This window comes from Rhagoletis pomonella, unplaced genomic scaffold, assembly GCF_013731165.1.
Source record: "Rhagoletis pomonella isolate Grant_MI unplaced genomic scaffold, Rhpom_1.0 Rhpom_scaffold_00004, whole genome shotgun sequence".
Lineage (NCBI taxonomy): Eukaryota > Metazoa > Arthropoda > Insecta > Diptera > Tephritidae > Rhagoletis > Rhagoletis pomonella.
The window spans coordinates 42,593,465-42,618,227 of record NW_023458558.1 but is presented as its reverse complement, the minus strand read 5'-3'; the positions used below and the strand labels follow the sequence as shown (position 1 = coordinate 42,618,227).

Here is a 24,763-nt window from a genome sequence, read left to right as displayed (position 1 = left end):
AATTTTGTAATAATTGATGTATTATTTTTGAAATTTGAATATAATTTTTTAAAAGGTGGCAACTCTTTTAAAAAAAGTAAACCCTTATTGCACATCTGTAATCCAAGCCTATTAACCGTTTTTAATGAAAAACTATTATAACGGCCTCAAGCTCAAACAAAATTTTTGAATATAATTGTTAAAAGGCCATAAAATAACAAAACCAAAAAACTTATTTATGTAAAAAATCAGTGAAATGTACAATAACAAGTGAAATAAAAAATTCTGCAGAATGGAAAAACATTAAAGTTTTTTGTGGTTTACAAGGACGAATAAGTATTTATAATGCGCTTTTAATTAAATAATTTTATTATTTTGTTTTAAGTTAATAAAGTTAGGAGAACGAAGTTCAAGGATGTCGTCGTGTGTATACATATTAGTCCTTAATATGTAATTTTTTCAAAAGAAATATTCTAAATTTTCAAGAATATTCACGGCCTAAATTTTCCATACCCATTCGTCCTTATGCACGAAAAGATTTATAATTTTTTAATGCTACAGAATTTTCTCTTTTATTTGATACATTGCAAAGAAGTTTTTTAATATATTTTTGAGTTAATAATACTTTTGAAATTTTATAGTCCTTTAAAAATATCTTGATGTTCGTGTGAAAAATTTAAAACGTATTTTAGCTTTATTTATATTTATATATATATATTTTTTTTTTGTAAAATTTGCCGGCTCAAGGTGCAATAAGCCCATACGCATTTTGAGCGAATTGATATGAACTAACTAGAAAATTTCTGCCAAGCAATTTGTTATTATGATTTTGAAAGGAAATTATTTATTTGGCGAAGAAGATCACCTTACCCCATTATACTTCCTTATCCACTGACTTATAATTATCAGTATTCCTACAGCACTCAAAGCTTTTAGCAAACAATTTACAAATATTTTTGTATTCTTAAAGCCATTGCGAAAAAAAATAAATAACCGACATCGTAAGCCATAGCGTGGGGTGAAACTGTAGAGCCATCCATCATGGTCGGCCATTCTATCAAAAATGACCATTCGAAAGGCAAATGTCGCGCTGCGATGATCAAAAAATTACCATAATTAGGGCGTAAAGTACCATCACGACAGTTAACAAAAACCAACAAGTTAAACAAAAACAGCTACGATTAAAATAAAAAAAACTGCCGCCGTTCTTAGAGGGACGGAAGCAAAACTTTGAAATTGAATTAAAATTCAGTGAGCAAACGCAGCAAATAGAATATTATGCTAGTTACGTATACGCAACGCTGTACGACGCATATTAAACACTTTGTTGTTCACAAAATACGTATAGAATTAGAATTGCGATTTTCTTACCAGGTGTACAAATGCATTAAATTCAGAATGAAACGATTTTACATACAGCAACAAATGTGTGTACAAAGGTGAAGGTAACATTTTCAAGGTCGCCAATTAAACAGAAAAATAAGGGCAAAATATTAAATATGCAAATGAGTCTAAAAAGTCCAGCAGAGTCAGTGGAAGTAAATAAGTGCTTAAGTAGGGCATATATATTCACAATTATTTTTACGTGCCTACTTATGTAAACATACATATTTTAACGTACTTATGTCACGTACAAACATTTATACATAGTTAACATTTCACAGTGAACTTATGTATGTAAGTATGTTTGTCCCTCAGTTCAACTGTAATACATACAAAATTAGCGCATTTCATGGCCAAGAACTTTCCGTCTACCATGGTATACATAAATTGCTAATGAATACGCTGGTCGTCGTCGGTGTTGTTAGGCTGTCATGGTCGCAGCCACTTGCCACATTTCACTTGCCTCATGTCAGTGCCTCTGCTACAGATCATATTGTCGTTATTTGGTTGACAGCCGACATCATGAAAGCCGATGCATCTTAACTGCGGCCGTTTACTACAACCAACGTATGTATAAATATATAATCTACAAGCCAAAATAAATTATACTAAATACATACATAAATGTCTACGTTTAAGTATAGCAGTGTGAACACAAGTTTCTCTACGCGGCTTCCAAGATGGCGATTGCTGAGTGTAACTGCATGCCACCAGGTCGATACGTACATATGTACGTATGTATATGCTTCTATATACATATACATTTAGATATAAACACATATATCCATATACATATACATAAATAAATTTCTGTGTGGATATCAGTCAGCGATTATAAAATGCTTCATTTCTTGCTACTACTAAATACTACTCATCTATTTACATAGATTTGGCAGGCGGAGGTCACTGTCATTTCCATTTAAATTTAACGGCGTAGCTACTTGCATGTACGTGTGCCTGTCCATGTCTGCGTGAGCCGGTGTGCGAAACTATTTTATAATCAACAATTTGACAGCTTGGCGTTTATTTGAGTTAGTTGAGTTGCTATTCAGCTGACCTGCCCTTTGTCTTTTAATAGACACTGATTCGTTTTGGTCTATTCACATTTTATGAATATTTTAATAAAAACCCAAGAAGAAAAACGATAATAGCTGCTGAGGAGATACATTTTAAACTAAAAAAATAACTAAACGTACGCTTTTTCTATGTAAAATATCGTCTAAAATGATTTTATTTTTTTTGGATTTATAACTACATCCAAATGTCCTTGAAATAATAGAAAATATATAAAATCACTTTAACCCTTATTTTGCATATAGAAGTGTTAAGACTTTAAGACGCTTAACAAATATTATGATTCCCCTAAATATGTATATATATAAAATATTAGCAAAACAAAGTTAGTACTAAAATGTTGAAAATTAAGCATTTCTAAAATTTTTCTAAATTTCTAGAAAAACTATATTTATTCCCAATAAATTAAACTTTACCAATGATGGTATATGAGCCATTTTTTTATGTCGGACGGATTTCTTAAAAAAATGATATCGTGCCTCCGATTCGCTTCACATTTTTATGGGTCCTCTACATGAAATAAACCGACACGTATTTAAGTACTTTTTTTCCTTTTCTTTCTTCCAACATATGATTTGTCAAATTTTGCATTTTTGCATGGTTCTGACTAATCATGTACTTTTTCAAATCGTTATATCTCGGGTTCTGCTCAACGTAGATACTTCATCTTAACGTCCTTTTAAAGCTAAACAAAAATCATATACACAAGACAAGGTCTTAGAAATTAAACAAGGATTACGATGATGTAATTTTAAATCTCCAATCTACTGGTCTTCACTATGCAAATCAACTTCAAAAAGTTAAACTAGTAATAACAAAGGCAGCTTTAGGACAATCATGACCAGGGTACGGATTTTATGGAAAATACAGTATATTTGATTAAGACTGTCCACGATTTTGCTTTCCCTGATTCCTTATATACACATTTTATGTTGCCGTTTTTTGCCTATTGAACCTTTAAAAAAGTGGCTATAGCGAGGAAAGGCCTTTCTTTTTGATAATATAATTGATTCAAACGTTCCAAATTTAAATTGATAAATATAGAAGTAAAAAGTGGTCATATGACATGCGCAAAGATTTGTTGTTAAATAATGTTGGAAATAATGCTACCCATACGCCAAGAACACCTGAAAACATCTCAAAAACGTATCCATATAATAAAATACTAACACGATTTTCGGAACAAGCGAGCAATTCTATATAGGAATTGGAAATGTAGTTTCGTCCTTTGGACATTTTTTCTGAAAACCTGTGTTATTTTTCAGTTTTTGTCTTTTTTAGTGCCTTCTTTTGCCTTTTTTGCTATTTCTAGTGCCTTTTCCAGCCTATTTCGTTATTTTATTTTGCCTTTTTAACAACATTAAATTAAAAAGCCGAAAAAAATATATATTTTCTAACAAAAAAAAAATGATTTTTCCCAAAAAACTTTTGTTCTCCAAATTACAATTTTGAAGTTTCTTTTCATAGTGCGTAGTATGTTACGATTTTGGTTAAATCACATTTTCCTTAAAGAAATATTTTACATAAGGGATTAGTTTATTTAAATCCTTAATAAACCTTTACTATCTAAATAAATTTAGTTTTAACTTTTAACTTAACTTAATTTTTTTAGAAAATTTTGTTATTCCAAATATTATTATCTAATTTTTTATAAAAGCATCTAAATAATTTAGGAGAGATTAGCATTTTTTTCCAAAATAATTTTTTTTTTTTAATCCTTGTGGCAGTCTTATAATCAACTTCTTTCTTATTTTTTCGAAATTGCGTTTGGCAAAAGATCTTCTTTCGAATAAGTTGGAATTAAAGAAATTTCAAACGGAAAAATTATAACAAGAGAACTTGGCTCTATTTATCGTCTGTGCAATTTCAAAGATTTTTATTTGACACAACAACCTCTTTCGATTGAAGTTGTTTTGCCAAATGGATAGTTTAAAAAAGTTGCTTTCTCAAATAAACTTGTATTGACCCAAGACACAAAAAAAAAAACATTTACTATTTTACTCAAACTCCATTTGACAAAACAACTTGCATGGGATAAGATGATTTTTGGTTTGAAAAAGCATTTGATTTGAGGTTTTATTTACATATATATTTTCTATTTACCAAAAAAGTATGATATTTAAATAAATAAAAGTTTATTGAAAAATGCTTGGTTATCGATATCGATATCGATGGTATTCAGTTTTAACAAACATTTTTCCTTCATTGTAAGCGACCTATGTTGTGGAAAGCATTTAATATGTTTTCCCTCGCTTGAAAAATTTTTAATTTTGAAATAGGTTGTTTCGACAAATGTCCACAGAAATACACAATACACTCGCATTTTTCAAGGACTCTTTAACGTAAATCTAAAATCCATGCACATTTCTTCTCAGGAAACTACAAGTTCAACCAGGAAACATTTTGCATAGGAGCTGGGACAACTGGTCATAATCTCCAAAGCCACCTTCAGTGAAATCGCAACTGACTTTAACTTCACTTTATCTCAAAATTTTTATAAACAATCCATTATCCATATGAATTTCTATTCGCACTAAGGAGTAGATGAGTAAAAAAACGATATCCATTAGTGTATTTTTCATTTATACATGGAAAACAAATTACCACAAATAAATGCGTATACTACGAAAAACATCAAAGTTACTTGTGTATTGCAAATTCCCGAGCTATTAATGACATAATGCCTCAAAGGAATTGTTTTTGAGTAATACTTAGTTAGGTAAATATAAAAAAATGTAAGCCTATAATGCAGTTCATCTTAAGTTTTATCATTATTTACGATTTTCCTAATGAATGTCACCTACTTGTTTTGTTTTTGAAAATTTGCATGCTCGTTAGGCAGCAAAAATTTGCTTAGGCAAAGCAATTCCCATTGAAACACCAAAAATAAATACAAACAATACATATTTTTTTTATTTACCTTCATTTATTTCAATAAATTCATATTGCAGCATCCTTATCCACTTTACGCGGACAGCATGACAGACGCTTCATTTATAATCCAGCCGTCTTGTCTTGGCCAGCATTTACTGCTGTTGATTCGGCTAATGCCGAGTTCTGGTTTAATATATGTATGTATGTATGCATCTAGCAAAAATTTTATTATTTGCTCTACTGAAAGCATTTCTGATGTAGACCGAATTAATGATGTCCCTGCCTGACGTTATTGTTTCATAAATTTTCTGTTACGTCTGCGGTTTGCATCAATTTCTTATTTTCATCTCTTTACTACTGCGTTTTGCTGTAATAACGTTGTCTATGGTCCTCTAATGACTAAAGCGCACACGTACGTATATAAATAAACTTATCTGATCTGTCTAAAATAGTCGAAATCTTATGTATTTATGTATTTTTGGCGTACTTGGCTTGTTTTTATACATATCGTCAGTGTTTTTGACGTAGAATACGTCTTACATTTCGATGTGAGTGTGTGTGTTGTAGTTGTCATTTTTAGAGCTTCACCAAAACCATTGGCCCTTTTTCATTTCAAAATGCCACTGGAAACGCCATATCGGTCAACGGTGAGCGCTTCAGAGGCATAGACTTGGACGATCAATACTGCCATCGTCACAAGCGATTTTTTTGAGCGCCAAGTTCGGTAATGGTTTTATCAGTCGTCTGGATGATGTCAATTGGCCACCTCGGAGTTGCGATTTGTTGCCGTCGAGGGCCGATGTTATGCGAACAATACGTGAACGATTCAAGCCCTTAAGGCGAATATCGAGCAAGCCATTCGTGAGATAGAGGCACAAACTATCATGAATTGGAATGTTTTGTCTTTGAATAAATAAATCGATAAATATTGAAAAAACTAAATCATTATTTTTTCATCTTTTGGAATTTTAAGATCGATTTTTTTAAAGAAATACCCGATTAATGTTATTAATTTCAGCAATCAAGCTGCACCCACCTAACTATAGCTTTCAGCTTCGAAGGCCAAATCGGCTTAGTGAGAAGCTTTTTTTGACAGCAGAAACATATACATATATATGTACATTTGCAGGTTTTACATTTCCTTCCATGAGGCGAAAAGCTGGTTTCATTTGTTATTTTTTTTTTTATAAAAAACTTCTGACAACTTTGAATAATTTACTTGAATTGACTTTAAGATGACAGTTTTGACTTTTATAACCTTGAATAATATGTGTCAGTTTAGTATTAAAACTGAATTACAACAGAAAAATATATATATAATAGCTACGCTATTGAGATCAATGACTAAATTCACAAAAGAATTTGTAAGAGCAAATAATATGGAATGAGAATTGGAAATTTATTTTGCATACTGTCAGCTGGTCCAAAGCAGAAAAAAATATTAAACATATTTCCATCTATAAGTACGTACTTAAGAACGTCGCCTTCTATGTATACGTATGTATATATGTACATATTCTAAGCACCAAGTTGACATACTTATCCTTACTAATGTCCTTTTGATAATTCCAACGCTGATGAAGAGCGAGTATGCCGACAATTTCAAGAGGCAGAGGCAGAGGCTTAAAAATGCTGGTAGTCTTGTAGCTGCCACCGCTTAGATGACTAACAAACCGATGTGTGCACCACCATAAAAATTTATTTATTCATCTTAAATGTATTAAGTTCGTATGTGTTGACACGCGCTTCTGCAAATACAAATGTATAAATAAATACTAGAAATGTTAGTCCCAGGATCCCGGGATCCCGGCCTTTTTAGGTCTCGAATATCCTGGAATTCTTGGCAAATAATCCCGGAATTTTCGAGATTTGTAATTTGCACTGATGGTAACAAGAGGAATACCTTTTCTTGATTATAATAATAATAGATTGGCGCTTACACATATGTTAGTGTTTGGCCGAGCTTCTCCTCCGATTTGTGGCGTGCGCCTTGATGTTGTCACACAAAGCGGAGGGACCTACAGTTTTACGCCGACTCCGAACGGCGATTGTATTTTTATGAGAGGCTGTTTTTCATGGCATAAATACACTCGGAGGTTTGCCATTGCCTTGATTAGTGTCGGCTAAATTCTTTTTATTATTTATTAATTAATCTCTTTTTTACAAATGTCTAGCTCATTATACATATAACACCGGGCGATAGTAAATTTTACACACAAAAATCAATATATATGCGAAACCATGGACCAAATATAGTAAAACTAAGTATTTAGTTTTTCGCTCTGGCGTCAGTAATTTAAAAATGATTTAAAAGATGCAGTGAAACGTTTTTAGAGAAGAAGTTTGGGTATCAAAAAATTATTATTTTTTTTTTAATTCTAAAAAAAAAAAATCCTCTTTCATTTTCTACCCATATTTTTATTCTACATTGCATTGAATTTTTTAAACAATTTTTGGAATTAATCATATCTTTGAAATTACAAGGTCCTTTAAAACAAATCCTAACTTCAAAGAGAAAAAATAAAAACGCCACTTTAAATAAAGAAGTATGTTTCAGACCCAATTATTCATTATTTATTTTATAATAGGAGAGCTCCTCAAACAAAATAGAAGCAATTTTTTTTGGATTTAAGTTGTTGAACAGTAATGATTACCTAAATCCCGCGACTTAACCCGGAATACCGGCATTGCATTAATGACCTCCCGAAAATCCCGGGATCGTAAAAAACGAAAAAATTAACATCCATAATATATGTATACATACATATGTACTACACAATGAACTTGTACCAATGCCATACTTGTAGTACATTCCAGCCTGTCACTGCACATGGAATTCAATGGCAACCGCAGCGTATAAATTTAAAGAATGTAAACGCGAGTATTTAAGTGCATACCCACACGTACGTACAAATGCTTATATATTGTAATCAATTTTTCTAAACACATTAAGCATGTGATTACAATTGTGCGCATTCCGACAAATGCAGCCAGAGTCGAGTCACTGCAGGCTGAGAAAGTACCAACCAAGAGTACAATAAATGAAATGAAAGCAGGAAAATTCACTGCATATACAAACAAAATTATATTCACCACCGCATATATTACATATATACTTATGCACACACACACGAACAATGCGTGCATACATACATGTGTCGGAAGCGGTTTCGAAATAAGGTTAAAAGCTACTTAAAATACACACACACATCGAGCATACTAAGTATGTATGTTAACTTCCTGCGTAGCGTAGTGTTCGCTCCCGCTGTTAGCGGTGGCAATGGCGGCGGATAAGCTGTCAAGTCGTTGCAGTCAGTCTAAGTATCTGTTCACTTAGACGGACATACATTTGTAAGTATCTTCTCGCTTGCCTCAGCGTTCATAGTCAGCTCAAAAATACCAAGTAACTACCGCTAATGCAGCTATAAAGACAATACAAATCTATTTCCTACATAAATGTGTAAAACCTTGTAGGACAAGTAAACGCTTACTTCAGGTCCATGTAAAGACATTTGGTAAAATTTATGATTTTGAGTTGTGAAACTGATACAAATCCAACCACACAAGGGCAAAATATCAATTTTGGCGAAAAACTTTGATAAAAAAATAGTGTGTAGGGTACTTTGTTTTTTTATGCTACTTTTTAAAAACAATACTAAAAATGTGGTTATTTTTCTCCACGCCACTTTTTTCGCAGGATAGGAAGACTGGAAATCATCAAATGGTGGTATAAGGTTGTAATTCTTACTGTCCTTGTCCATATAATTTCTTGTGTAAATTTTGTTTATGTGCTTCTTCTACTAAATACCTTGTTTTAATTCGCCTTGGTATAACTCGTAAATTTGACAGGTCAACTAACTCCAAGCATTTCTGAATAAACTTAGGTCCAGTAAATAAGGCGACCAATAAAAAATAAAGTTTGCTTTGTTATTCTTGTCTTTACAGTTTTTCTTGGTACAAATTGAGGCATTGTTTTCCTAATTTATGGAGGAAATTGATCAGATAAGGTGTGATAGTTGGGCTATTCTCTGTAATTTTTCTTCGTAAATAAATCAATCAATAAAACCATTGGAGCCACCAAAACTGAAGTCTGAGGTGCTAAACAGCGCTTTTTAGTCGTGTTCGACGGAAGGCGAGACATATATATGTACTTATCGTCGTTTCAAGTATAAAACCGCGTATCAACCAAATGCCAAACCGCGTATCAAGATATTGAAAAACCGCGTATGTGAGGTTGCATAAATTATTTTCTAGAGAGTAAAAACACTCATATTTCAAAATAGTTCTCTTTTTTATAAAGGAACGAATTTCTGGCCAGTATATGTCAGGACGACTGAATAAGGATTGAGCCAAGAGCTTGTGTGAGCCATTTTTTGGCAGCAAATATCAATTGCGAGGTTTTGCCTCCTCGCTCGGCAGGTTATTCGACTTCCTTCCCATGCGCTCCCATTAGTAATAAGGACCAAAGCTCTGATTATGGGGGCAATCAATTAGTATGCATACGATTTTCAGATCTTGTGTCCTTAATATTTGGCCAGTTCTGTTTAGCATCAAAGCCCAACTATCGTTGACCAGTGCAACAAAATTTGAAAAAAGACTAATGGTTATTTCGCTACAAACTCATTTAGAGTCTTCCTACACCTTCGAAGAAGTGCTGTTGCTCTAAACAGATCCTACCACAGTTCCGTTTCATTTCTAGCATGAGGTCCAGAATTTTGCAGTGACCTACATTAAGGTCTCTCCATTTATGAGCTTCATTCGGTCTTGTTACGTTTCAGCTGGCTTCATACCTACCATAGAGGTTGATGCTACGAAAGTTTAGGAGAGTAAGACCGATTTAATTCCGCTCACATTCGTGCGATATCGTAATTCCTATATTTGATAGGTGGTTCACCGAAACTACAACATACCAAATGTAGGAATTTCACCGTCAAAACGGTGTCGCGCGAATCAAAATCACTGCTGCCGAAAACGCAGCTATAGGGGTGGGGCTGTTGGGATTTAAATGGAGGCCTTAATTCCACTCATCCCAGGGACCGCAAATAACCATTAAATACGAAGATTTTCGATCGTTAAAAAATAATCGTTATTTTATTTTTTCGATAATTTTTGAACATTATGCTAACTACATACGAGGCCACCGTTGAAGCAACCAGAGCATGTTTCTTCGACCGCTGCCTCATATGTAGCATTGTTGCTCATTGCAATTCGTGTTGATGCAACCGTCGCACAGTGGTATGTTTTACGCGAAAAGGGCCCATTTTAAAACTGCGATAAATTAATCGGAATAAATGTATGCAAAGGTCACTTTAAGGATCTACGATAGGAAAATTCGTGCATACTCGTGCCAAGATGAGAGACGGCCATTTTTATTTCACTAGACCCACTTTAGCAGTTGTTGCAAGTAACATAGAGTGTATTAAAATATTAAAGATTAATGTAATTTTAGCATCACACCATTTATAAGATGTGTCTTAATAAAGCTGAAGTCAATTTCAAAAATTCAATAACGAATCCAAAATATCGTCCAATAATTTCAAAAATTAGAGAATTTTCATGGTATTTAGAGGTTCTTAAGCTCGCCCATTACAAAGCTCAAACTAGTTTTTGAAAATTCCAAATGCAAAAAGCAGTATGGCGTCCGAAATTTCCAAAATTCAAACTTGAATAACTTTATTAAAAAGTGAGAAAACCGAAGATTTGGAAAGACTATGAAATACAATAAAAATTAAAAAAGTAAGTGCGCCTGGGCCACACTGGAAAAGTGAAAAAATTCACAGTTCATTTGACAAAACATGGCTTCTTCGACCACAGTGCGTCAGCCGAAAATCAAATTATTTTGATATTTTGTGTTGGCTGCCGAGTCGGTTGCCTCTTGCGTATCATTGTGTATTGATTTTATTGGCTTATTTCTTTGAAAAAAAGTGAGCTGAAAAGGTGTTTTTGCAGAAAACTAAATTTTCTTCCACATGTTCATTTAATTACAGTACACACATTAAGTACAAGCAAATTATAGAAAAAAACAGCACCAAATAAGATATAAACCTTGCCGATCACCCCATGTTAAAATCCTGGGAACTTACCTGCAATTAAGCTTTTGGTGAAAATATGCCCTGTGAATAGCCTTGCATTATTTAAATGGATTGAACGCCATCAACAAATTTTCCATTTACCATTTTTCGATCTTAATTTGACTGTACTACATAAATTTTTATTTTTCTAATCAGAATGTCAGAAAGCTTAATTTCTTGCTGGGTCACAAAATGCTAAGCAAAATGCTCTTGAGTTGATAATATCACTTACTTAGCTGCACTGTTTCCTGGCATACCAACCGTCGCGGCTGAGTTATTCATATGGAAATATTTGCTCACATGCATTAAAATGTAATCATATTCAAATCGCTTGTTTGTATATATGTACATAAGTGCATATATTCATATTTATACACATGTATATACATTAGGGTGGTCCAAAAATACATTAAAAATCAACTTTTTTTGATTTTTACTGCTGCCAGCCCCCCCAGGACTGAAGAATATCAAAAATAAGGGGACACGTATTTTTTATTTTCAAATCGATTAATATTCCTAACCCGTACTGCCGGGGCTTTGAAGTTTCCCGAGTATTTGACATGGAGAAAATACATTTTTTCGTAGAATTGCCATAAAATCGTTCAAAATAAATATTTCTTGATCGAATAAGACTATTTACCTTCAGAAGTCTTCAAAAAGTAGCACTATGATGCTTATTTAACTTAAAAATTTTACGAAGTGTGTTTTAATACCCGATAATTAAATCTGTTATATATAAAATTTAGTTATTTTATGTTTTCGTAACCACAAAACGCACGAACAGCTCAATGGATGTATTTTTTTTTTCATTCTACTCGATTATTTCTGTGGGTATATGGTAAAAAATTTAGAAAAGTAGGGTTGCCAGATATCTCAATAAAATAATTCAGTTTCTTCATCTAAACTAAATGGGTTTGGAGAGATTTAAAGAGATTTTTGTACGGGGTTGCCACCATTCTAAAAAATACAATAACAGTTATTAAACATGTTAGCTTATTTAATACCACAATATGGCGTTTCAAATGGTAGATTTATGCACTCCCAGCAAAGGTTTTATAAAATACGTACTGTAATTCACATACATTTTTGTATAGAGCTGCCATTTATCTCTATAATAAAATTTATTTAAATCATGCTATATGCGGTTAAATAAAATATGAGTTTCAAATAAAAGGTATTAAACAAAAGCTTTAACCTCTAAATATTTCTGGATAGAGTTATTACCAATCTAAAAAATTAAAATGAGTGCAATATATTGTCGCTACCATTTTAAAATATGAATGAGCAAGAACAGAGACATAACTATTGTAAGAGAAAAGAATAAAAGTCAATCAATAATCATTATATTAAGATAAATATTTTTCGAGTCATCTATAATTACTATTCAAGGACTTATATTATGAAAGTCATTTCACAATATTTATCAGAGAGATAAATATTTTTAAGTCTTCAAAGACTTGCTTAAGTCTTAAAAGAAAGGTCTTGTTCACGAGCATTTCAGGATTGGTTGGGGGCCAGTTCGGAGCTAGATGGGGTCCAATTTGAGAGCAGTTTGGGACCAGTTGAGCCTTGGTTTAGGACCCGATCGGTACTATATACAAAATTTTTTCGCACTCATAATTATTATCAAAAGACTTTTATAATATAAGTCTCAAAATAAAAGTCTTTGAAGACTTAAAAATATTTATCTCTCTGAAAATTATTATGAAAATATTTCTATTATATAAGTCTTAAAATAAGAGTTGTCGATAACTTAAAAAATTTTTCTCAAACATAATTACTTTCAAAAGACCTTTATAATTCTTACGAAAATTTTGATGAATTTTTTAAAACTCCGTCATGAAATAATTTTTATTCTGGGTCTCTGAGCAAAAATTCATGTTGCATCATTTCACTTAATTTACATATCACCTAATATTAGTTAACAGATGGGTGGCAAAGCTATTTAAAAACATGTTAGTCCAGAATTTATTTGTACTCCTTTCGTGTGATACCCATATTCTGGTATTATATGCGCTTAAATTTTTAATAATCGTTTTTTTATTTTTTTATAAAGGTGGCAACCTTGCTAAAAAATATTTTTAAATATCTTTAAACTTTTCTAGTTTTGATGAATGAACTTAAACAAACTATTGATTTTTATATAATTTAAAATTTTCAAATATCTGGCAACCCTGTTTTTAAACATTTTTACCACAAACCTACAGAAACACTTCCATTTGGCTGTTCATGCGTGATGTGGTTATGAAAACACAAATTAACTACTTTTTAATATAACAGATAGGACACTTATATTATTATAATATTTATTTTTAACGACTTTTTAGCAATTTTACGAAAAAATATATTTTCCCAATGCAAAACACATAGGAACAAGGGACACGGGTATATATTAATTGATTTTAAAATAAAACAAGTAAAGAAGTATAAGTTCGAGCGAAACCTAATTTTATATACCTAGTGCAGGTATCAACTGTCTTCGTTTCAACTTTCTTTAAACTACGTAAAAGTTTATAACAGTCTTATTTATTGTTAAGAGATTGTCGTGCGTATTAACTTGGAGTAAATTAGTGTCCTCAGTTATAGAAATATCGGAGTTTTCATATATTCGAAAATTACCGTTATACGGGAAGCCGGTGCAATTTTAGTCCGCTTTAAATAATTTTCAACGAATTTCTCTTTCGTGCCAAGGTTATTAAGTGCACCGAATTTGGTAGCAATTGATAAATTGGTAGGAATTGATAAAATTGAACAGTCTAGTTTTCTGCTCAGTGGTCATTGCAATAATCGATCTTGAGTCATTTAGCTTCAGTAGTTACTGATTTATCGCACTTTTCGTGTTTCTGTAAATTACCGTTATATAGGAGGTGGGCTTGGCTATTGCCAGATTTCAAAGGTTTTCAATAGAATTCTTTGCTGGATCATAAGCAAGGCCCGTACCGGGCTTGGTAGGTATTTGTGATGCTGCTACTGAGAAACAGTATTTCATCTTAAGTGAACGGGATTACGCCCCTTTTCCAAAAATTTCATAACAATATTTTTCTGTACCAAAATTCGACTTAACATACTAATTTTCAAAGGTCTGGATCCAATATTTACTAAAATATCATAGTTTTTGCATTTTTCGAAAAAAAACGTTATATGAAAAGGGGGCGCGGTTACTGTCGGCTTTCGCCCATTTTAATACCATAGGATATAGGGAAATCTATATATCATTCAGATATTGAGATATCTCAATTTTTTCTGGAGTTATCGTGTACACGAACAGACGGACGGACGAACGGGGAGACAGAGAGACATGGCTTAATCGATTTCTCTCTTCAGTCTGATCATTTATGTATTCATTTGTCTGTCTATCTCGATTCGTTTTGACTGTTACAAACAACCGTAATGCGAAAATGCGCTCGGGTATAATAATAATAAAAAAATTAAAATAAAGCAAAAATAAATAAATAAATGGCTTTAAAAATTTAATGAAATTCAAATAAAATTTTTTTCTCCCTTATTTATTTGTTTTGTCCGGCTAGATTCTCTATTCAGACCATTGTGCGCCCGTAGCAAAAATTAAACCGTCCCGTGCGCTGGCTAAGTGCGTACAAATTAATTGTTATGACGGTATCCCCCTAGAAATTGAAAAAAATTCATGTATTTATGTATTATCAATATGTAAGCGTTCATATATGTATATTTAAGTATGTTACGTGTTATGTTACGTTCTGTTCACTCTTTAGAGTAGTCAATGCAAAATAAAAAGTGTTCACATTATCGCGCGTGCACTGTATATTTAAAATTTTATCGGTATATCCCCTAATTTATGTTTGTATATTTTTGAGATAATTGTATCGATATTGTTATCAATGTGCCGATAAATATACATATCGACTAATATATCGATATAATGATAACTTAAACGATAAAATACTTTAAAAAATTAAAACATAAAATTAAGGGACTTGTCGATAACAGTAACAATAATCATGTCAAATGTGACGAGGAATCTCTATATATACATACATACTAGACAAACTGAAAGCTTAGCATAGGTGGTGGCAAAACATCGATAGTATCGATGGTGCATCACTATTGAGACTGTCGATAGTTTTGGCCCATAGGTAGAAAGTGACAATCGACACAATCGATAGTTCCCAAAATCCATCGCTACCTATCGATATCGATATTTACCATCAAACCCATACATTCTATTATGTAGTGTGTTATTTCGAAGATTTTTCTATATTTTGCAATGCATTATGCATCCGAAAATTTTTACCTGTCACGCATTTCACATTTCCGAAGTTTGATTATCACCAAAAACTTTTTGTGAAAAGAAAGTTCCGCAAGTATTGATGGTAACACAAAAGAGGTAGCACGTGAGAAAGCGAAAGATTTGCGGGGAAAAATGCGCGCCAACGGTAAGTGCTTAATTTGCACCTATGTACATATGTATGTATGTACTTACGCATGGTGTCGGGTGTCATGTGCGCACAAAAGCATGTGAAAAATTTTACGCAATCGAAAAGGTGTGCTGGCGACAAGTGATATGGAGACAAGCAGCAATTGGCATCTTGCAGCACTTGTCGGTTGCATTAATTGTTTGCTGCTTTGCTGTTGTTGTTGTTTTTAACTTGGTTGTACATGGCGTGCGCTGTGTTTGTTTGTGTTGAGTGTTGTCGTCACGCTTTTAAAGTTTTCCAGTTTTTCGGAATTTAAAATGTCGCATGCCATGCGAAACATGTGGCGCCGCGTATAACTACGGATATGGTAGCGCCAGTGGGATATATACATGGCAACTCAATTGCAATTCAATTTTACGTATTTGTTGATTTTGTTTTTATTCGGTCATAATCGCTATGAAAATTGTTTGTTGTTCAAATATGATGACAGGTGCCATTGAGTGATTTTATAGGTACATATGTATGTCGTTATCTTAAATGCTGTCTAAAGTGTGCTTTTTAGAGTAATTATTTATTAAGTTTTTTATGTGTTCTTTTTTTTTTAAGTGGCTCTTTCAGGTTGTTGGCTCCATTATTAGAGTTGATTGATGGGCTCAACTTTTTATCGCTCTTTACTTATGGCTGGGCGTACGTATATGAATATAAATTTTAAACGTCACAGAAAAAGTGGGAAAGAAGACCGATTGCACTTGGTTTTGAGTTTGAATACATATATTTATATAATTACAAAACGTACTTGATTTGCATATTAATTTACAGCTCAAACTAAGCAAGTTAAAAGAGGACCAAAAAATTAAATTAAACTTTAACTCGTAGAGAATTTCCTTTTTCAAATGATATATGTACGTGTTTTCTCATTAATCAAAGTACATTCTAGGGGTTATCTTTAGGTAATGCGAAAGTTGAATCCGAAACCCTTTTTCGGTTCCTGAGTATGAGGCAAATTGTGTGCATGTAGTGTGTTAGGTTAGATGGGCTCTTTTTAAGGATTCATTTGATGACTAACTTGTTTTAAAAGCAATCTGGTTAAACCGATGTTTTATGGAAATATGCAGCGCATTCCTCGGAAAGCGGTAAATTTGCACAGCAGAAGCTTAATGGATTCTATATACTCAATTCTTCTATAGAACCAATAAGCGGGGTAAGAACTTAGCCTGCATAAGACAAAAGTCCACCCTCATAAGAAGCCGCATTTTCGGTTTAAAAGTTCTCCAAGTCCTGTCTCAATATTTTTTTTCTTATACATTCGTCTACTTCCTTTTGTCCCGTATCAACACTATGTCGGCGTTGTGATATATAAGTGGCATATACTAGCGAATAGTTTTGGAAGTGGTCACAGGCTTTGATAGGGATGGCATGATATTACTCACAAGTACGATACTATCGATACTTTTTGTTACTTTCCGAGTATTTTTGGCATTGATGCTTTTAACAAAATACTCGAGTAAAAATATCGATACCTTACCTCGATACCCCAATATTTGCAGTAGTTGTTACCTTTATTGGTTTATATATATTATTGCTATCTCTAATGCTGGAGTCGATAATAGTATATTTGTATGTGTATGAGGTAAAAACTCTCGAACCTTAATGTAAGAACAACTCAGATGCTGTATCGGATTTATGTTTATGCATCAACCTAAAAATTTTAAACAAATCAAACACATGAGCCTGTAATTTTTTACAGTTTTTTTTTTGCATATCATTACTGAAACTGCTAACAATCTTGGATTTCACTTCACTCCTTTTAAGGTATTTTTTTCCTTTTCTTCTGTAATTCATGGATTTCACTTTTTCTCAAATATACAGTTAATTTCTTGCTCTCCTTTTTCACATATGAGCGTACACACATTCCAGCCTACGCAAAAGAAATTTTAACATGGTTATCTTTTTCTTTACATCGCATATTCCTTAATCCTTTGTGCTTGCAAGTGGATGTAAGGCAAACATTTTTCTGCTCACATGAAATTTTTTTATGCGAAATTTTTGCGCCAACCAAAGCGCCTTTATACCAACTTTTTTATTTATAAAGCAAACTTGTAAGTGCATACGTAAGTGAAAAGTTGCCAGAAACTTTGCTTTGTAGTAAAGTGCCGATGTTTTTTTTTTCAAAAATGAGATAAAGACACCATAATATCTCGGTGTTTTATACTCGGCTTCCAAAAAAGGAGGAGGTTATCAGTTCGTCGGAATATATTTTATTATATTTTTTTATTATTTTTTTTATGTATGTTACCGCTTAACTTTGGACCACGTCAACAGATTTCGATAATTCTTTTTGCAAAGGTCGGTTTTATTTTTTCCTTAAAAATTACTTCTTATTGTAAATAATACCATGTTCTGACCAACAACGAAAACACTTTAAAAACGAGTTTGTGGGATTGTGGGCTGAGGGCTGTTCGCACCGCCAGTTAGTGTTTTCGTTGACATTTCTTATATTTTTTGGTCACAGCTTTTCTACACAAAAACAAAACCAAAATACTTTTCCTTCATTTTCCTTTAATTTACAACCTTTTACTTTCATTCATATATTACTTTGGCCAGCCAGTTAACAATAAATCCGAAATGGCGTATTAAAGATGATAGAATATGACATCCACTTCGATAAATAATCGAAAAAACTAGTGAAGACACCAATTGGAATGAGTGGAATGTGAGTTTTCAAGTATTTTCAGCGAAAACTGGTTTTCGTTTGAAAGGTTTTACATGGACGAAAACATAAGATTTAGGTCGAAAACCAGTTTTAGCAACGAAAACATGTTTTCGGTGTCGGTCAGAACATGGTATAATAAATGAAGTGCAAACCAGTGAAATCAAAATATTCTCAATTAAAAATTTATTTTATTATTAACTAGCAAATGCCTAATTGCCTCGCGACTCCTGATAAGAATTATTGCGTTGACCAATATAAAAATTGTGTTGAAATCCAAAGCCGGTTTGTAATGTAGAAATTATTAGCACCTACCTTACTCATGGGCCAAGAATAAGAGCTCTGAAATAACATATGGTACATTTTCGGGACATTTGTAATGCATCGAATCAGGATATACAATTTTGTTTTTTAGAATATAATATCTTTTAATACAGTTTTATTTAAAACAAAATAGAGAGAAAAGAACTTGAAAAATTATCGCAAAAATGTATGTATACATAAAATATATACGGTGGCGAGAATGCCAATAGGAAAGAGATATTTTGGCAAGTTGTGGCTACTTTTCTTTGTTTAAAAAATTTTTATGTGAATCTAGCTTACTATCTTAAAAGCTATGTAAGTCAGAATTTCTAACCTTTGAATTGTAACAAATTTTAAACATTTTAAACAGATTTTCTAGAATTGTTTTGAGTATGCAAGTGCAAGTTTGAAGTAGCTTAGACTTACCGTTGAATTTTGGCAAATTTTTTTGTTCGCGTGTTTTTTTCCATACAAAGTTTGTTCGAAAATATTTTTATATCCACACCCAGAAAAAAAATTACAAAACTGCATACCCGGAGTGTTTCTAGGACATCTAATTAAAATGCTCAAAATTTTGATTAAACTTAACAAATAATAACGAATATGCTGCCACGTTTGTAAGAAAATTTCTTTTTGTGTCAGAGCACACTGAGACTATTTTCAAATAAATAAAGAAAACTCAGAAAATCGGGACAAAATCGGTACAATTTTACATCCCGACTTTTAAAAATATTCAGCGGGACAATTTTCTCAAAATCGGTACTGTCCCACCAAAATCGGTACGTATGTTCTCTGTGTATATGTATGCACTAATCTCCTTCGCTGCTATGAGCTCATATTTCCACTTGAGATATCTGCAAGTATTGCAAGGTTTGCCGAGAGTGCGTAATCTTCTTCTACACTCCCGCTGTTCAACAGCATGAAAGAATCTTCTCGTTCAAATGGGGTCATTGATATTCTTCTCTTTCTAATTCGTCACACTTCTTCGGGATATACCGATGACCCGTTGGTATGCCTAGGATATATATGGCGCTTAAACAATTTTGCGCTTCTTTGTATGCATACTTTAAGAACGGGGCTTTAATAGGTCATGTAAAAAGCAAATTTTTAGAGTGGTATATAAATATCTGGATTCAAACGCCATCTATGTTTTGGGTCCATTTTTTTTTTGCGAAGCGCTTCTTATCATAAAGTTTCTACCCATTAGACCAGGTCGTACGAAAACAAAACTGATTCTCTAGATATCTTGACACCAGCGCCATCTGTTGGCACCATTTTGGCAAAGTATTTTTTATGCTGCAGCGCATCCGAGCTCGTTCGGGCTAAAGAAATAAAAATATTAAACAGCAAGAAAGATTTTCAGTTTATCATAAATTAAAGGAGACATACTATATTTTTTCTACTTAATTAAGGGCCTCCTTATCAGTTAGGAATTCGAAGATATTAAATGAAGAATTTCACCGCTATTGAATGTATCCTTGTACCAACTCCTTATATTTACCTCACTATAAGCGTCTAGCTTATTTTTTGTCTTCACACTAAATTTGTGAAGTCTAGTGACTTATCGTTCCTAAGTTATAGCCAGTGTAGAAGTCATGCGACTTACAGTTTCAAAGTTATAGCTGAATAAAAATGCCCCATAGAGAGTTGTCAGGCCTATGTTATGTCCGAGGTGACTATCTAGATACCAGTTAAAGTCCTTTCTACAGTTTTCTTATAGTATTATTTTATTTTATTTTATTTTATGTTATTTCATTTATTTTATTTTATTTTACTATATTGTAGTATAGATATATTATAGACCACAAATGGCAGTTTGTTGAAGCTCGTTTATCATTTCACATGTAATCACATTGTAGCCAGGCGTGAGTATCATAAAAAATGGTACATATTAATTAAATATTTATTTTTAAACCGAAGCCGATTTGTGGTAATTCTACGAGTATTTGAAATAGAAGCGTCATCATTGGGTTTAAAGACTTCTAGAAGATGACAGGCGAAAGCGTTTACTTTATCCTAATCATTCTTCGAACAGTTGCCATTATCTTCATATGCTTTATTGTACCCCAAAGGTCAGCCTGTTTCGGAGCAGACAAGATTAATGATCACAATGTATTTTCAAAGACATCAGTATTGAAAGGAATAACACTTTTCAAATAGCAAAGAAGCGCTACATATTCTCTTAGCGAGCTAATTAAGTCATTTGTAGAGTTTCAAATACAAATTAATCAATGGCAAGAAAATAACGTACAGCTCAAACGTTATCGACAGCTTAACCGCACAAAATCACCCACATACACATGCACATTCAAGTATTCATAATCGAGTAAAGAAATTCCCATCTAAAGATTCTTTTTATTTTATATTTGAATTACACTTTTTATTTCCGGCATTCCACCAGTGGAAGCGATTTAAATTAAATCCCAAATTACATTATATGTTTGTGCAAATGTGTAAGCGATTACTGCTATTCACTGCAATTCAAGCGAATTGAATGTCGATTTAAAAAAAAAAATGTTTAAAATTTATTTTGTTCATATTGAATTTCCTGGCTCATTTAACATGATGGCAAGCAACGTGTAGATGGAATTCACCGCACAATTGCAATGAGAAAATTTTTACAACAAAGCAAAGACGAAGAGACATCTGGACGGCAGAATGGTTAGTAGAGGTTTGGCCAACATACAGAGCAAACGACAGACAGCGAGAGACCAAAAACTTTTACTCAGATAGCATAATATATTATTGAGATCTGTCAATGTTGCTTACAGTAATCACTAAGGCGCTATTGAAAAATCGGACGAGACTGGAAAAGCAATAGAAAGTAAGTGTCGCAATGAGCAAACGACGTAAATTTATTAGCATTTACAAACACTTACATACCCAGTGGGAAAATGGGAATGCATTACCTTCTTCTACCAAGAAAAGATTAACAACTAATGTTTAACGAAAATATGCATCGCAAAGTAAGCGCGCGGATTATGTGTAGCGTTGAAGCCACAAACAAAACAAAAAGTTTGAAAACTAACTCAAGTATGTTGTTTGTTCACGTCAGGGGCGCACCCAGGAATTTAGTTTTTTTGGCGGAAGGGGGTTTATACTTCTAAAGATATATTATCAAAAAATATAAAAAATGTTAAAAAAGAGTTTTAATGTTCATTTTCCTCGATTTCTGGTTTCTGGTTTTCGGTGGAGATGGTAGTTTTCGGTTACCGATAAAATTAACTGAATTCGTATTTTTACTATTTTCGCAACTGCACTTTTAAAAGCTCTCAAGAAAAACGAAAAATTCATATAAAATGACGCACAAGCAATGGGAAAGAAACTTTCTTGTATTCAAATTGCTTAAATCAGTTTGCAGCTCTCATGGAGAAATGCTCTTATATTTGTTTCTCCAAGAAAATTTACTGCACTTACATACATACTTCTTCAACCAACAGCAATAATAAAAAAATATTTCTTGTGATTTTTCTTGAAAGCTGGATTCTAAGTTTTAAAATACAGTTTGAATTTGAGGTTATTAGCTTGAGGGGGCAGGGAGAGAGAGAAAAATATAAATTTTCAAGAATTATATACCATTCCTACGAAAAATTTTATTTTTCCCATATAAAAATACATGGAAAACTTTGAGCGACCTCTAAATACTTTTTTATTTCCAAATAAAAAAAATAGGGGCGTACTTTTTTCGATATAGAGCAATCCTAGGGAGTGAGAGTATTAAAATTCCGACTTTACTGTTTTTGGACAACCCTAGTATACATGTACATGTATGTTAAAAAAGAAAAAATTCAAAAAATTCGCTGAGTTTTAACAAATCTTCATCAAAATTTTAAACTGTTAGTTTTAATAAAATTTTGTTTAGATTTGTTTGAGTATTCAGCTTTGTAACCTTTTACATGGCTTACCGTTGATTTTTTGGCAACATTTTTTCGCGCATTTTCTATCATTAAAAAATATGTTGGACAATTTTTTTGTCAGGAGAAAATGAGCAACACCTTCCATAAAAAAAAAATGCCAAAAATTCACGGTAAGTCCTAGATACTTAAAGCTTGTACTTTGTTATACTTAAATTTAATGGACTACATACTCAGAATGTTCTAGGAAATCAAACCAAAAGTTAGTGCTAGTTCACCGCCACCATGTGGTTAATGGTAGTGCATTTCAAATTCCACTACCACTATATGCTCAGTGCATTAAAAATTTAGTGCAGCGTGCCCAGCAGTGCCGGGAATGATACTCGTTTATCTTGCCTTTCTTTTTCATACTTTAAATGTGCAAAGAAAACAAAAAGGGAGGAAAATACCATTCCAGAGATACCTCATAAGTCTAAATCGGTAAAGTTTTTGCTGAGTTATTCAAGTTTTTCTGAAACCAATCTTTGAAAAAAGTTTAAAAACAGCAGCAAAAATCTCATTATTATAATTCCGATTTAAAAAAAAAAAATAATAATTATATCTTTATGCAAATTTTTTAAGCTTAAACGGTTTTGTCATCTAAGGCGATTTTTTTAATTCTATAAAAAAACTATTTAAATTCACAAAAATCTCCAATTTCGGAGGTATTTTCAAATCGGTCCCGCCCATCTAAATCTTAATAATTTTCAGAAATATTTTGGTGCAAATCTTAAAATATAATAGATTTTATAATTCCAGTGGAAAAGCAATAGATACCGATTTTCTTGTATGGGGAGTGATGCAGTCTAATGTACCTAAATACAATATCACTGAAAATAATTCCTAGTTATCAGTAAAAATTTTAGGAAATTGTGATTCAAATACGAGGATACCTGTAAGTAAAATCCAACCAAAAATTTAACAAGTAACTATTACATCATTTTAGATCAGAATTTATGCCTGGTTCTCTGTAAACCATGAATCTTATTACACTTAAAAACTTCTACACCTAAAGGCCAACTTTTTAAACGTAAAACCTAAAGTGAAACACAGAAATACCTGTTACAATTAATTAAGCTTGAAATTCAGAACCTCATTCATTTTATTAATCAGCAACAAGTCGGGTAATTGGTTAATTAAGTTCACACTCATGCCGCATATTTGCGAAACTTTTCTGACAAAAAATAAATCGTTTAATTAACCCTTTACTAAGTAGTTAAACTACATTAATCTGCACAAGCTACATGAGCGAACGTCGTGCCGGTACATGTGTATATGTATGTATATTAACATAATACATAAAGTTACATATAACTATGAGTGCAGTTGTATGATATTTCTTCTTAGTTATCACAATATTTCACAATATCACTCTTTCTGTGCGAAATTAAGGAGGACTCCATATCATACTGTTTAAACCAAAAACCTTAAGAAAAGAAACAACGAAACTAGTAAAATTTCAACTGTTATTTGGAATTTCGCACAGTAGTAGGTTGACCTAATGTCCATATGTAGAAATTTGTGTACATACATACATACATATGTACGATATACACAGGAACTCCAACGCGATTTAATTAAAAACTATTTTTATCTTACTCTTGCCTCTGAGTATCCTTTTTGCCGCAAATGACATACTTAACTAAAATATTTGCTTTTCTTATTTTCCGCAGAAAAAAGGCGATGGTCAGCATGGAAGGTCAGTTTTTAGTGCGACAAACATATGATGATGAAATCACATACAATCTCATCGGTGCTGCGGTTGAAATATTAAGTGAGTACAGAAGTTTTGTGGCAGTTAAGCACGAAAAGTGATACAAACTTGTAATATATTTACATAAGTACATTCACATATCGCTCATTTAGATTGAATACTGAAATAACTCGAAAACCCCAAATTTCGAGTACAACTACTTTAAAGTTTTGCTATGGAATTTTTGCAAAACATAGATGAACTGGTCATTTAAGCATACATATTTAACTCGATTTTGTATTGTTTCGAAATGTGACAATATCAAAATAAATTAGCGTTATGTACAGATACTTACAAGCATATATACACACACATCTATAGGCAGGTAC

At 32.5% G+C, this 24,763-nt stretch overlaps 1 protein-coding gene across 1 annotated transcript in view; it reads left to right on the top strand.

The window, feature by feature from the left end:
• The window catches only part of LOC118737583 (guanylate cyclase soluble subunit beta-1), a 248,683-nt gene that overhangs the window by 115,415 nt on the left and 108,505 nt on the right, over nt 1-24,763 (top strand). Inside the window, exon 4 of the mRNA XM_036468174.1 lies at nt 24,355-24,455. Coding sequence (XP_036324067.1) covers nt 24,355-24,455 — 101 coding nt within the window. The remainder of the gene's footprint in view (nt 1-24,354; nt 24,456-24,763) is intronic.